General features: G+C 33.4%; 1 protein-coding gene across 4 annotated transcripts in view; it reads right to left on the bottom strand.

Moving 5' to 3' along the window:
- LOC107502318 overlaps positions 1-13,152 on the bottom strand; it is a 211,604-nt gene that overhangs the window by 61,857 nt on the left and 136,595 nt on the right. For 2 of the 4 annotated variants that reach the window (XM_036221779.1, XM_036221777.1), the window contains one exon: positions 6,007-6,189. The exons of the other annotated variants lie outside the window; for them this stretch is intronic. In XM_036221779.1, the coding sequence (XP_036077672.1) occupies positions 6,007-6,189 (183 nt within the window). The remainder of the gene's footprint in view (positions 1-6,006; positions 6,190-13,152) is intronic. 4 annotated transcript variants of the gene reach the window in all.

Genomic DNA, 13,152 nt, shown 5'->3' with positions numbered 1-13,152 from the left:
TGGTGAACACACAATACAATATACAGATGATGTATTATAGAATTGTACCCTTAAAACCTATATAATTTTATTAACCAATGTCACTCCAATAAATTTAATTTAAAAAAATGTGGAAGTACGTTTCGCCCAGATGACAACAAGTAGAATCTGAGACGCAATAGAGAAGAAAAAGCACTGCAGTTCGTGTCTGTCAGTTGAAAGATGGAGGTTTACCAAGAACCAAGGGGGAGAAGTTTCTCAACTTACCTAAGAACAGTTTGCAGACTCTGCTAATCTTGAAAGATATGAGAAATTCTGAACCCTGTGAACCAAAGTTGCCCTTATTTAAGAAGGACTAATTTGCATCTCAATTTTGGGATTTCTTTTCAGAGCACCCCATAGTTACATTCATGCATCATTTAAAAGAGGGCAGCATGGTGCACTGTGATTTAAATGTAAAAATTACTGTCTTGAGAAACATGAAGGGGAAGTTTGCCCACACACACTGTCTGTGCAGGAACTACTACAGTCGAGGGGTTGAAAGCGTCTTTCTCCAGAGAAATATCTTTTTAAAAACCAAAAGCAGAGCCCTAATTTTTGAAAGGGACAATCCAGCAGGTGCTCTGGACATCATGTTTCAGAGAATGAGCATTGAATAGCAAGTTATAAAAATTGCCTTCAAACGGGACTGTAACTTTAGATCTCAAATACCAAAATGTGAAAATAAAGATGAGAATCATATGTAAAGAAGTAATTTTTCAAAAATTGGAGATTTAGGATATAGAAAATTCAGAAAGGTAGCTTGTTGTAAAAGAAAACACAGTTATTAAAAAGGCAAAACATTCTAAATGGTTCTATTTTTTAAAAGAATTTTAAAATATACTCCTCTATTAAGTTAGTATTATCAAGGACATTTTATCCATTAGTCATTAGAGTCCAGTGCCAATGGGCTGTGAGATTTTTAAAGATCTACAAAAATGATTGAAACCTGAAAAAAAAAAAAAGTATTGGCTCCAAACTACAAAATGAAAGCTGCAAAATAGAAATGAATAATTAAATGTCTACAAAAAAGAAAAAAACATTACGTCAAGTAGTCAATTGCCACTCTACCCTTGTAATTGCAGTACAAATTATATTTAATGTGAAATATGGGTGGATTTTAATTTATTTGAGATATTATACATTCAGGGCAGCCAAAAAATAAGATCACAAGGCCCTCGAAACAGCACTGAATAACATCAATATGATAAAAATGGCCATCTGTTTTCCTAAAAACATTGGAGATTAAACAGGAGAAAATAGGAAAATTGGGAAGTACCAAAACAGTAGGCCTTGGAGAGAATAATGCTGCCCCACCCAAGAACAGGCAAGATCTGCTGAAATCCTCATCTCGGTTCCCCTGAATTAAGGCACTGCTGTATAGTAGTGTCTAGTTTTTGTTTTGTTTGTTTTTAAAGAGCAGGTTTTCCTTAGAAAAGGTAAATAGACCATTTATATCTCATTGTATATCCTATTCAGAGAAGTTAGAAAATCAATTTGATTCTATTTCCTGAAGGGTTATATATCTAGTGAGTGTGTGAGATGGTAGGGGTATGGGGTGTTTTAAAGATGAAGGAAGACCTGGTTCTGGACAAAGCTGGCTTGGCTGAGATGTGTAAGGTAAGAACTGTTTGGGATACAGTACACTGGGTGGAGCAGTGTAGTTTGGGAATAATCCTGCATTTTGATAACCCCGCCTGATCTGTCCTACTAAAGAAAAATGATCTGCTTCTTAGTATCCTCTAATCACCCAAGAAATATAGTAATAACACATCAGTAGATACCCTAGGTATATAATCTACACTCAACAGACCTAATGGGAAAATATTTTCCTTATTTCTTAAATACTGCATCTTAAAATTTTTTTTGATCTCTCTCTCTCTCTCTCTCTCTCTCTCTCTGTCTCCCCCTTCCTCTTTCTCGCTCTCTTTCCTTCACCCTTCTTTTCTCTTTCCCTCTCTCCTTCCCACCTACCTTCCTCTTTCTCTCTCTCTCTCCACACCTACACGCACACAAACTCACAAATACAGAAATTATGTCAAAAATTATTTGATGTTAATTGCTGGATCAGGAGCTATAAAGCTAAGCTGGAGAAACTAGACAAAAGGTATTTCAGCTCACAAATTAGAATCTTGAGATCTGAGAAGTTATGTTTTATTTAATGTAAAATCATACAGACTATTATGGAACAAATAATTTTTAGGTTTTTTTATTCATTATTTATGAAATGACTTCTGGACCTCTCTAAGAAAGACAAAAATAAAATCAAGCCATAAGGTAAATTAGGACTAAGGGGCCATGCCTACATAGCAGGGTGGGGGATACAGGGAAGGAAATTACTCAATTAATTTAACACAATTAATTTTGATTTCCTAATAACTCCGTGTGTGTGTGTGTGTGTGTATGTGTGTGTGTGTGTGTGTGCTGTGTTTTGTTTTGTTTTGTTTTGTTTTGTTCTGTTTTACATAACGGCCCTTAATTTGGAACTGTTCTGTTGCTCTGAAGAAAATTCGAGGTGGCAGTTCAGAGGCAATTTAAATTTATTTCCTATTTTTGGCTGTTTAAAAAGCCAATTACTCAGACACTCTTTCCTATAATCCTAAAGTTTTCAAAAGCAGCTCTTTAATTAAACTTTATTTAAAATAAATAAGACCTATCATTTCTCTTGGATAGATGAAGCCTTATGATTTTCACTAAGAAAATATAGAGAAAATATTGTTTTCTTTGTATATGATTTTTAAAAATTTAATTTTAAAAGGAATAAATACCTACCTGCTATAAACTATTCAACTAGTATAGAAGGGGAAAATAAAGGTAAAACTTCCACTATTCTAGTTTCTTCATCCTTTCTCATCCCATCCCTTGTATGTACACAATCTGCTCCTGTGTTTTACACATTTAATCTCCATTGTTAAGGCGACAACAGAGACTTCTGCAATACAGTCATATCCTGGATAAATAAGAACAATTTTCTCCCACATCCCGTATTTCTCCTCTCAGTTGTTTTCTCAGGATGCTGAAGTACATCCTACAATAGGTGGTATTGTTCTGTATAAAATGCAACCATATCTTTTGACTTAGCAATTGAGAAGCTATCCCACAGGAATACCTACATCTGTGCAAAAGACATGTGGAAAATAATGTGGCATTGTTTGAAACACTGAACATTTGGAAGCAGCCTTAAATGTCCTATCAACAGAAACAAGTTCCCTAAGCAGTCATTAAAAGGATGGAATAAATTTATATGTGCTGATATGAAAATATATTTTCTTTGATGACAAAAGCAAAGAAAAAACATGATTTATTAAATGACAAAAGCAAATTACTGAGTATGTATTGCCTGATTATACACAACACACAGACACACGCAAACACATATAACACATATGTAAACTTAACCTATTATTACTATCAAACTTTGCTATGCATTTACAAATATATGTAATATATTTGTAATTTATATATGAAATGAACGCCAGAGAATGACTTCAATGTGGCTAATCTTAGTACTAGAAAGGCATGTTATCTATATTTCACCGTTTTGAAGAAACTGAATGAATGACTTTCTTTTATCCTCTAGGAGTTATGAGAGCAGGGAATTTTGTCCCTTTCATTCACTGCTGATCTCTGCATCTGGAATATGGTAGACTCTCAACAAAAATGTGTTGAATGAAGGAACAAATTTTCCTGCTCCTTATCAGGAACACCCCATTTGATAAATGATTGATAGACTAGGCTTGAAGTAGAGAGGGAAAAGAAACAGGACACTACTTATAAAAGAAATTCTATAAAAATATTTTTATAAAAAGAAATCTATAAAAAGAAATCTATAAAAAGAGATAGGAGGGGTCAGAATGGTGAAGAGATGGAAGAGACATCCTACAGGGAGAGGAAGAGAAGGAGGAGGAGAAACCTTAACCGAAGACTATTTAGGGGAGGAAAGCAGAGAGCTGGTCTGCACCACCCCTTCCCAAAGAGGAGACTTGCTGTTAAAGGGCTCTGTGTTCATGCTCCTCCAAATATTAAGCACAGCACAAAGGGGATGCAGTAGTATTAGCAACTAGATTCAGAAACACAACTTGGCATTGCAGAACAATTTCATATTGGGGGTTGGGGCGGGAAGTAACCAAGAGAACCATGGTTTATATTTGTCTGAATATGGTCTTTGGTCCCAGTTTGGTGAACACAAATTATACACTCTCCTTCCTCTTTTAATGCTAGAAGACTTTCTTTAGTTTTTGAAGAACTTATATTTGTGTTCTAATTAGAGAATGTAAAGCTTAAATTGGTTTAATTAAAATACATTTAAAGCGGCAGACACAGACATAAATGAAAGTCACCATATGTATTTCTGTTTTCTCTGATGGTTATTTATTTAAAGTTTAATCTGTTATTACGAATAGGTTAAACTGTGTATCCTTCATGAAGCACTTCAGTTCCTTGTAGGCCACTTTCTCCTGATGACTAATTAAACATTTTATACAATACAAATCTGTATGTGTGTGATCTCTTGGAATTATTTAGGGTCGATTATTTTGCAATTATTTGCTTTAATTCTTTTTTAAATCATGACTTTTTATTCTTGATAAGATCATAGGTACAGGGCCTATATGTAATGCCAAATAATCTCACAAAGATACACAGTATCAAAGAATAACAGCTTATACTTTATAAAGGTTAGATGCATTTAAGTTATATTTAGTTATTAAGATATATAAAAACTAAAGAAATAATATATTAGACTTGGAAATACGATCCTTTGTGCCTAAACTGACTATCCACTCCATTTGTCGTGGATAGTCCCTACTTACTCCTGCTGTCCTGGTATAACTATTAATAGGGTACCCCTTCAAATCTGTCCAGGTTTGAGAATAAGTTACATGGTTATCCTATATTAAGAAAAAAATGGTTGGCCTTATGTCAAATTTCCATCTTTACTCTCTTCTACTCTATATCATATTTCTGATACCAAAATTATAGGATGTTGCTTGGGTAATAATTGAAAGATAATGTTATCTGAACTTCTCCCAGGATGATGAAGAACACCCATTAAGTTGGACTACAATAAGGTCCCAGCTGTCACATGGCAAACATTCAGAAAAAATATTTTAGGTTGTGCTTTTGTAGGAAGAGAATCACTTGCTATTCTGCAGCCTTATTGAAATGAGACAGTCTGTGTTTCTTCCTGTCCCTACCTTCCCAAATTCCCTTGATTAGGACAGACAGCATTATAACAAGGAAACTTCTGGACTACTCCCTGTAAACCATAATGAGTAAACTAAAATTCCAATGCGATGAAACAATTTGGGTCTTTTCTTGATAGAGATTTTAACCTGCACAACAAAATCAGTTCAATACCTTGATCGACTTACAGCCTAAACAACTTCTGAGCTTATTACTCTATTTCTTGTTCTATCATCAAATGAGCTCGCTTATCTGATATTCTTAAAAAGTCCTTAATATTCCCAGGATTTTTTTTTCCACTTTTTAGATCCAATCTTTTATTTGGATGCTAATTTAACTGTCACACTTTAATTAGGTTAAAGACAAGAAAGAAGTTAACAAAATTGGAATGCACAATAAAAATGGTATCTTTTCATTTAAAAAAATGGTGGCAGTAATAATGAAAGTAGTTTTTGCTTTTTGCTTTTTGTTTTATTTGTTTTTAAGCTATGGCCATTGCTATGGCTCAGAACTGATATAGTGTGCAGGAAAGCAAACTCTTGCTTTTCATATTCATTCAGTAAGCAGTTGACACTCTTCTTCAAATATTTAAATCTAAACACTGAATTAAAATGTTATGTTAATACCCTTGTAGAATATTTATTTTGGCGTTTTAGATTCTAATCACGAGTAGTTAAAAAAAAAATCAGTTACTCCCACCTTATTTCCCTTTCCAAATGTTTTGCATTTTATTTAATCATAAGTGTATTCACATATAATTCTAACTTCAAATAGACTAAATTTTATCTCTGCTCATGTTCTTACTGGCTTTTAGAAGCGGCTTGCTTTTGCAGTCTGCGTAGGGTCATCTTGGATACTTCTTCTTCTACAGGAGTCTGGCTGCTGGTCATCTCTGTCTGAGCTTCTCGCTCGCATGCCTCTGGTCTCTTCTCTACATTTATGCCAAACTCACAGGTTAACATGACCTTTTGATATCCCTCCTCAAAGCTGCAATGACAAGGTGCCCAAAGATGATACAGCTGAAGTAAAGACACATTTTTTTAATGAGAGGTCTTCTCAGATTAGCTTCACATACATTCACATACTATTTAATCACACCAAAAAAGCTGGCCACAGTGAGGGAGAGATGTTGGCAGCCTAGGAGCAACAGTCATAACCCAGTTATTGTGTGGATCCACCCTCTCATCCAGATCCAGAGATACAATTCTCAGGCTTCTGTCTTCATTCTTTTCTTGCTGGCTTCTTTTTTCATCAATTTGAGATGGATTCTTAATCCATGACTACATCCTCAAACCCTACTCTGTACTGATTCTAAGTCTAAATGCTGCCCCCAGCCACCTCCTCAAATTCAAAACCCTCACACTCAAAATGAGTTTTCTATTTTGACCTGCTATAGACCTCTGATCTCCATTCATATTTAAGAGTCACACTAATGAAAATAATACTTCTTGTTCCTAGAACTCTCATTCAGCAACAATCTCTAGCTTAATCTACTTAAGCCATTCATAACTGCTGCAACTCTCAAACTTGCTGTTATATAGTATTCTCTAATGGTAATCACCAGTGTTATCCTAAAATACGAATATGGGAAAAAAATTTTAAATGTATTAATTTTCATTATTAAATTCTCTGCTTTATAACTTCTAGTGGTTCCCCATAAATGATAAGCAAACTGCTTGCTTTGATAGATAAGGTTCCTTAAAATCTTCTTTCAAACAAAATTCCCAACTTCATCTCTAAATATTAGCATTTTATATCCATCCCTAGGTGCCTAACACATTCCAAACCCTGACAGCAGGACATGATTCTTCCAACTTATCATGCATTTCAATATCTTCATGCAATTACCCATTCTCTTTCATTTGTCTAGGAACTCTACTCATCTTTTGCCAAGTAAACTCTATTCATCTTCTATAAACCCAATTGTCACTTCCTCTAGAAGTCTTTCCTCAGACCATCCAGAAGGTAAAAAACCAATTATATACCACTTTCTGCAGTGTCTTAGTTATTAATGTTCTCATGATTTCTCTAGCTGTCGTACTGGAGCAAAAAATATCATGATTATAAGAGGTATCTCTACTTGCTAAGCTAGAAAGAATATGACTTAGAATACTGGTATTTAAGCCCGTGCAGATCATTTGTGCTTCAGCTACCATTTGAGCCTTTCACTAGGCCTATTCTGGAAAACCAAGATCCCAAACAGAGCAGACCCATAAGTAGGAGGAATTATTGAAACGATCTAGGCTCCTTAAGGGAACTAGCCTTCTTTTGAAATCCTAGTACCTACAGAATTATATCCAAAAGCTGCCTTCTACATTCATCAAGAAAATTAACTTTAGTAATGGCAGAGTACCTACCCTCTCTTCCTATGAGATCGACAACGATACTATGAGATCAACAACTCTACAATTTTTGAAGGATTATCTATCTGTCCATACTCTGAGGAGTTGTTTCAAATCTTCTATACAGGAATTCATTCATTTCATAAATAGATAATTGACCAACTGCTAGGTATTAATGAATACAGATCCTTGCCCTCATTGAGTTTTAATTTTATGCAGAAGGCAAATGATAACCAACCAATTATTTTTAAATTTCCATTATCATAAGTGGAGCAAAAAGAGAAGTACAGGCAACTGTAGCTTTGTACATAAAAGATACCACCTGATCCCATTTGAAAATCAGAGAAAGCTTCCTTAAGGAAGTTCACATTTGTTTAATAATTAACTTTTTTTTACTTATGTTGAATCCTTGATTTTGGCCTGTATCTTCATGCCTGATATTTCTTCTGAGTTTTCCCTCATAAGGCACAGAGGGAAATAATCTGGACTCTTTCTCATTTGTAAGGATTAGGCATAACTCGCGGTTTGTGTCATTATTTCCTCACCTCCTAGTCCATGATAAATTGTATCTTCCCTCTTTCAAAGTTTATATTATATTTTTATAACTCTAATTCCATATTAATAAATAAATTAGAAAAATTAGTTAATTATAAAACATCTTTATACGGAAAGATACGAGGATAGGGTAGATGTACGGATATTCACTTTCTGTATTTTGTACTGTTGTTCAGCTAGTAGTCTTAGAAAGAAAATGTCATTCTACCAACCTACTGAAATACCTAGTGCTAGGTTTGGTATAAAATCTACTTTTTTTTCTTGAGTGTGTAAAGGGTATTCGCTACCAACATTATTTTCATAACCAATTTAGAGGTTATAATGTGAGAGGATTCTGTAACCCAAATCATGCAGTTTAGAAAAGGAAGTTGTGGCAAGTGAGGGTGGCGGTTGGTTGGCTGGTATAGAAGACACATCCACTCTAACATAGCTACAATACTTAAACCACACGAAAGCTTAACTTCTTGATAGTCCATCATGGTGAAAGCCAACTCATTTCAGAGCAAACAATGGTTTCTCCCAACCTGTGTCCTGGCAAGCTTTTACATTCCAATTCACTTTGTCGGGAATAAAGAGAATCATGGCCAAATTTACCTCCTGACTATAAGAGGGTAGGAATATTTACCCTCTGATTATAAGGATGTGTCCAGTTCTTCTTAAATTTTTTATTTTGCTTTAATTGTTTTCTGTGAATTTATTAGGAAGATAATCTTGATTTTCCTAGTTTAAGTTTTCATATAAAAGTATTTCTTTAAAATAAAAGACTTTTGGCTAACTTGCCATAACTATTAGTTTAGCTTCTATATCCCTTAAACAGATTTTTAGGACTTCATCAGGTTGATTAGTAAAAATGGCTTTTCTCTTTAACAGTCCTGATTAAGTTTACTCTGTTCCTTCAATATGTTATTTTTCAATTACAGTTGAGATACAATATTATATTCATTTTAGGTGTACAACATAGTGATTAGTCATTTATATATTTCTATAACATTGAAGTGATCACTCCAATAAATCTAGTACCCATCTGACAGAATACATAGTTATTACAATATTTTCAACTATATCTCTTATGCTGTATTTCATATTCCTATGACTGTTTTTATAATCTGAAATTTGTACATCTTAATCCCTTTACCTTTTCCCACCCATCCTTCTAAACCCCCTCCCATCTGGCAACCATCAACATGTCCTGATTAGGTTGACTCAGTTCTTTTACAGCTCAGTTCCCAACCTTTTTGGTACCAAGGACCAGTGCTCCTATGAGAATCTAATGCCTGATGATTTGAGGCAGTGATGCTAGAGCCAGGGAGAGGCTCCAAATATAGATGAAGCTTTGCTCACTGTCCTACCATTCACCTCCTGCTGTGTGGCCCAGTTCCTAACAGGCCATGGACTGGTACCAGTCTGTGGCCTAGGGGTTGGGGACCCCTGCTGTAATACATTGTCTAGCTTCAAATTGGAAGAATCCTAAACCAAAGAAAAGTAGACTCACTGTTAATAAAAAATAAAGAAGTGATCTTTTTCAAAGGAGTTTTCTATGTCCTTAAGGCAACCTGGAAAACCCTTTGCAGTTGCTCTATCTAAACTCTATGAGGAGACTGTTCACTTTTAGACTGTGAAATCTACCCTGCCTGACTTAAGGCCAGACAATGACTAACTCAAAGTTTCATTGTTGGGCTAGACACATGGCTTCCAAGGAAGCATGACTTAAAAGCTCTTTGCATAAGTATGAGAAGCAACCATGTGTCTCTTCCATGTAAAATTTTAATTTTCCATCTAAATTCCATTGAGGAGAAAAATCATGACAGTAATCATGATTCATAGCTTTAATTTCACTCACCAACATCCTCTTATTTTTTCAGAGCTCTAGGATTTTCAAATGAACACTGTTCCACCAAAACAACACTATCTTAATTTTTTTCTCAGCCCTAAAGAAAGCCTGTTTTATTTATATGTTTAAACTGTTCTTACTTTTTATTCAAATTGAGACCCTGGAGCCCTATATAAGTTCTGTAAATCTGATTAATTGTACACCAGAATGCTATGACTTCATTCTAGGAATAACTAAACATAAGGAACAAAGGACTGAAAAGTTTGTTTTGTATGCCATCATATCAACTAGGTATAAAAATCTATAGGTAATTTGGAGATTATTCTTGGGGCAAGAGGGGTTAAAACTCAGACATCGCATCAGTTAACTATTGCTGTATAAGAAAACATTCTAAACCTTAGTGGCTTAAAACAATAAGAACTTATTTTTCATAATTCTGAGTGTTGGCTTGATGGTTCTTCTGGTTTCACCTGTGTCTGCATTCAACTAGAGGGTCATCTGGGATCATCTCAGGCTAAACCATGAGTCTTTATAATCGGGTTCCAATAGGGCTGGACCCAAAGCACAAGTGTATATTCGGACTCTGTTTATATCACACTTGCTGATGTCCTAATAAATAATGCAGGTCACATGTCCAAGCCTAGAGTCAGGTGAAAGGGACTACTTAAAGGCATGGATACTGAGAGGCATCATTCATTACGGTCATTATTTTAAACACTACCACAAATGATGGTAATGTGAGAGTATATCTTATTCTCATACTAAGATAGACCCTTAAAGAATAATGACTTTTATTCCAAACTTAGCACAATTACACACATGGAAAGAACATAACTAACCAATGAGTTGTCACTATGAGAACCAGGATTACTGATTAAAGGATAATTGATGTAGAATTTACTAGATAAAAATATATGGGTTCTAAGATTAAAGTGTACATCAGGTAAAATGTAAGAACACTAGAGATAAATTTACATCTAGATACATTAGAAGAAAGTTACATATAGTGCATCAAAATACAATTTTTTTAAAAAAAAAAAAGGGAAAAAGAACAAATCTTATCCGTAATAACAGATTACATAATACAGTGAAGTAATATCATCCAAGTACTGAGATGAAATAACTTCTAATTAGAATTCTACATTTAATTAAACTATCATTCAAAAATAAAGGCTTTCTAAAAATTTTAGACCAAAAAAGCTTGAGAAATTGCTACTTTCAAAATGACAGGTAAAATTCTATGTAATAGTTAATGAGAATAATAGGAGATTGAGTGTTGTGTGAATAATTAAAAACATAATGAGATCCATATTATGCATGAGAAGTATAGACATTTTGAATAATCTTGAACTTTGTTAAAATAATGCATGCTCTTAAATAACCAGCATAAAATGTAATGGGTATCCACTAAATTAAGAGAAATCTATAGCTTTTTAATCAGCAAAGAAAATAAAGGTCAATTTTCTAAAAGATTAAATCAAATAAAATACAGAAGAGGAAAAATAAGCAAATAAAATGTTGAAAAATAAAATCATACTAAGATGTTATAAATCAGTAAACATAATAAATTATATCAAACTGATATATTAAAAAAAGAAATTATTAAATTGTTTTTTTGAAATCTAGCTAACTCTGTTTAAGAAACACACCAAAAACAAAGAACACAGAATTTGACAACAAAGGGGTACAAAAATATAAAAAGGGCAAATGAAGATAAAAAGCTAAATTAGCAATATTAATGAGAGGCACGTTAAAATTTAAAGTAAAAATTAATAGAAAAATCACAGTAATACAATAATTAATAATACGTGAATAAAGACATATATAAGAAAAAATTTCAGAAATACAAGGAAAAATGAACAAATCCATAATTAATGGGAAACTCAAACATACTTCTAACAGAAGTATGGAGAAATTGAGCAAGTAAAAGCAGATAAAAGTTAATACTAGTAAGGATATTCTAACTGATCAAGTGACCTCCTGGACCCAATAAATAGAGAATATGCATTTCTTTCAAGGACAAAAGAGACAGTTGAAAAATTTGACAATGTATTAAATGACAAGGACATCTCAATAAACATTAAAGAATCTATACTATATATTGCATGCTCTCTGGCCAATTATATAAGAAACCAATATTAAAAATATATTTTTAAACTATATAGAAATTTTAAAAATACACTCTTTACTTATTGGGTTAAAGTGGAACTTATAAATCAATATTATAAAATATATAGAACTGAATGACAATTGTATTACATATCAAACTTGTGAGATATATCTAAGTGATTTTCAAGGAACATTTGTTTATAGCTCTCAATTTTATTAAGAAACTGGAAAGATTAAGTATAAAAGAGTTAAAAATTTTAAACATTTGACTGAAAAAGCTAGCCCATACATAATAGAAAATATCAAAATAAAATAGAATACGGAGCAGAAATTGATTAAATGGGCTTCTCTAATAGTTTAGAGTGTCCATGTGAGTAAGTCATGGCCAATGGAGTATCATTTTAAAAAGTATGTCTTTATAAAATGTAGCCTTTGCTTCCTCTTCCCCGTAGTACTTCAAACTGGCTAGAATGTACATGAAAAATTTGGAATTACAGAGGCCATCTTTAACCATAATGAATGAGGGATACAAAAAGCACAGGAAAAAGCAGAAGAAATCTGGGTCCATGATTCTGTGGCAATCTTTTCCAGTCCTGTACCATCTATCTGAACTCACATAAAAAAGAAAGAAACGTCCACCTGATCAAAGCTACTGTATGCCCCTCACAGAAAAACCTAATCCTACCAAAAAAAGGTGATAATTTATCTTAAATGCAAACCAATGTAATATATCCCTTAAATAATAAATATAGAATATTCCCAAAAAGTGATAAAAATTAATTCAATACTCTTTCGTGTAGAAAACAAGAATAGAAAAGAATCATACTTAAGCAGATAAAGGATTTCTATCAAGACTTCCAGCAAATATCATACAAGGACACTTTCCACTATCTCTTTTATTGAACAATACATTGGGTATGCTAGCCAGTTCAATAACACAAGAAACACAAGAAAAGTAAATACAATGTCTTAGGTCATAAAGATAAAAACAAAACTTTATTTGTAAAAGACATGACTGTCTACATAAAAAATCCAAGAAAGTCTATAAACTATTAGACTTCAAAAGAAGTCTCTTAGGCTATAAGAGAAACCTGAGAGTTTTCTGGGACAAAA

The sequence above is a fragment of the Rousettus aegyptiacus genome, unplaced genomic scaffold, assembly GCF_014176215.1.
Source record: "Rousettus aegyptiacus isolate mRouAeg1 unplaced genomic scaffold, mRouAeg1.p scaffold_m13_p_1, whole genome shotgun sequence".
Classification (NCBI taxonomy): Eukaryota; Metazoa; Chordata; class Mammalia; order Chiroptera; family Pteropodidae; genus Rousettus; species Rousettus aegyptiacus.
This window is presented reverse-complemented; position numbering and strand designations above follow the sequence as displayed.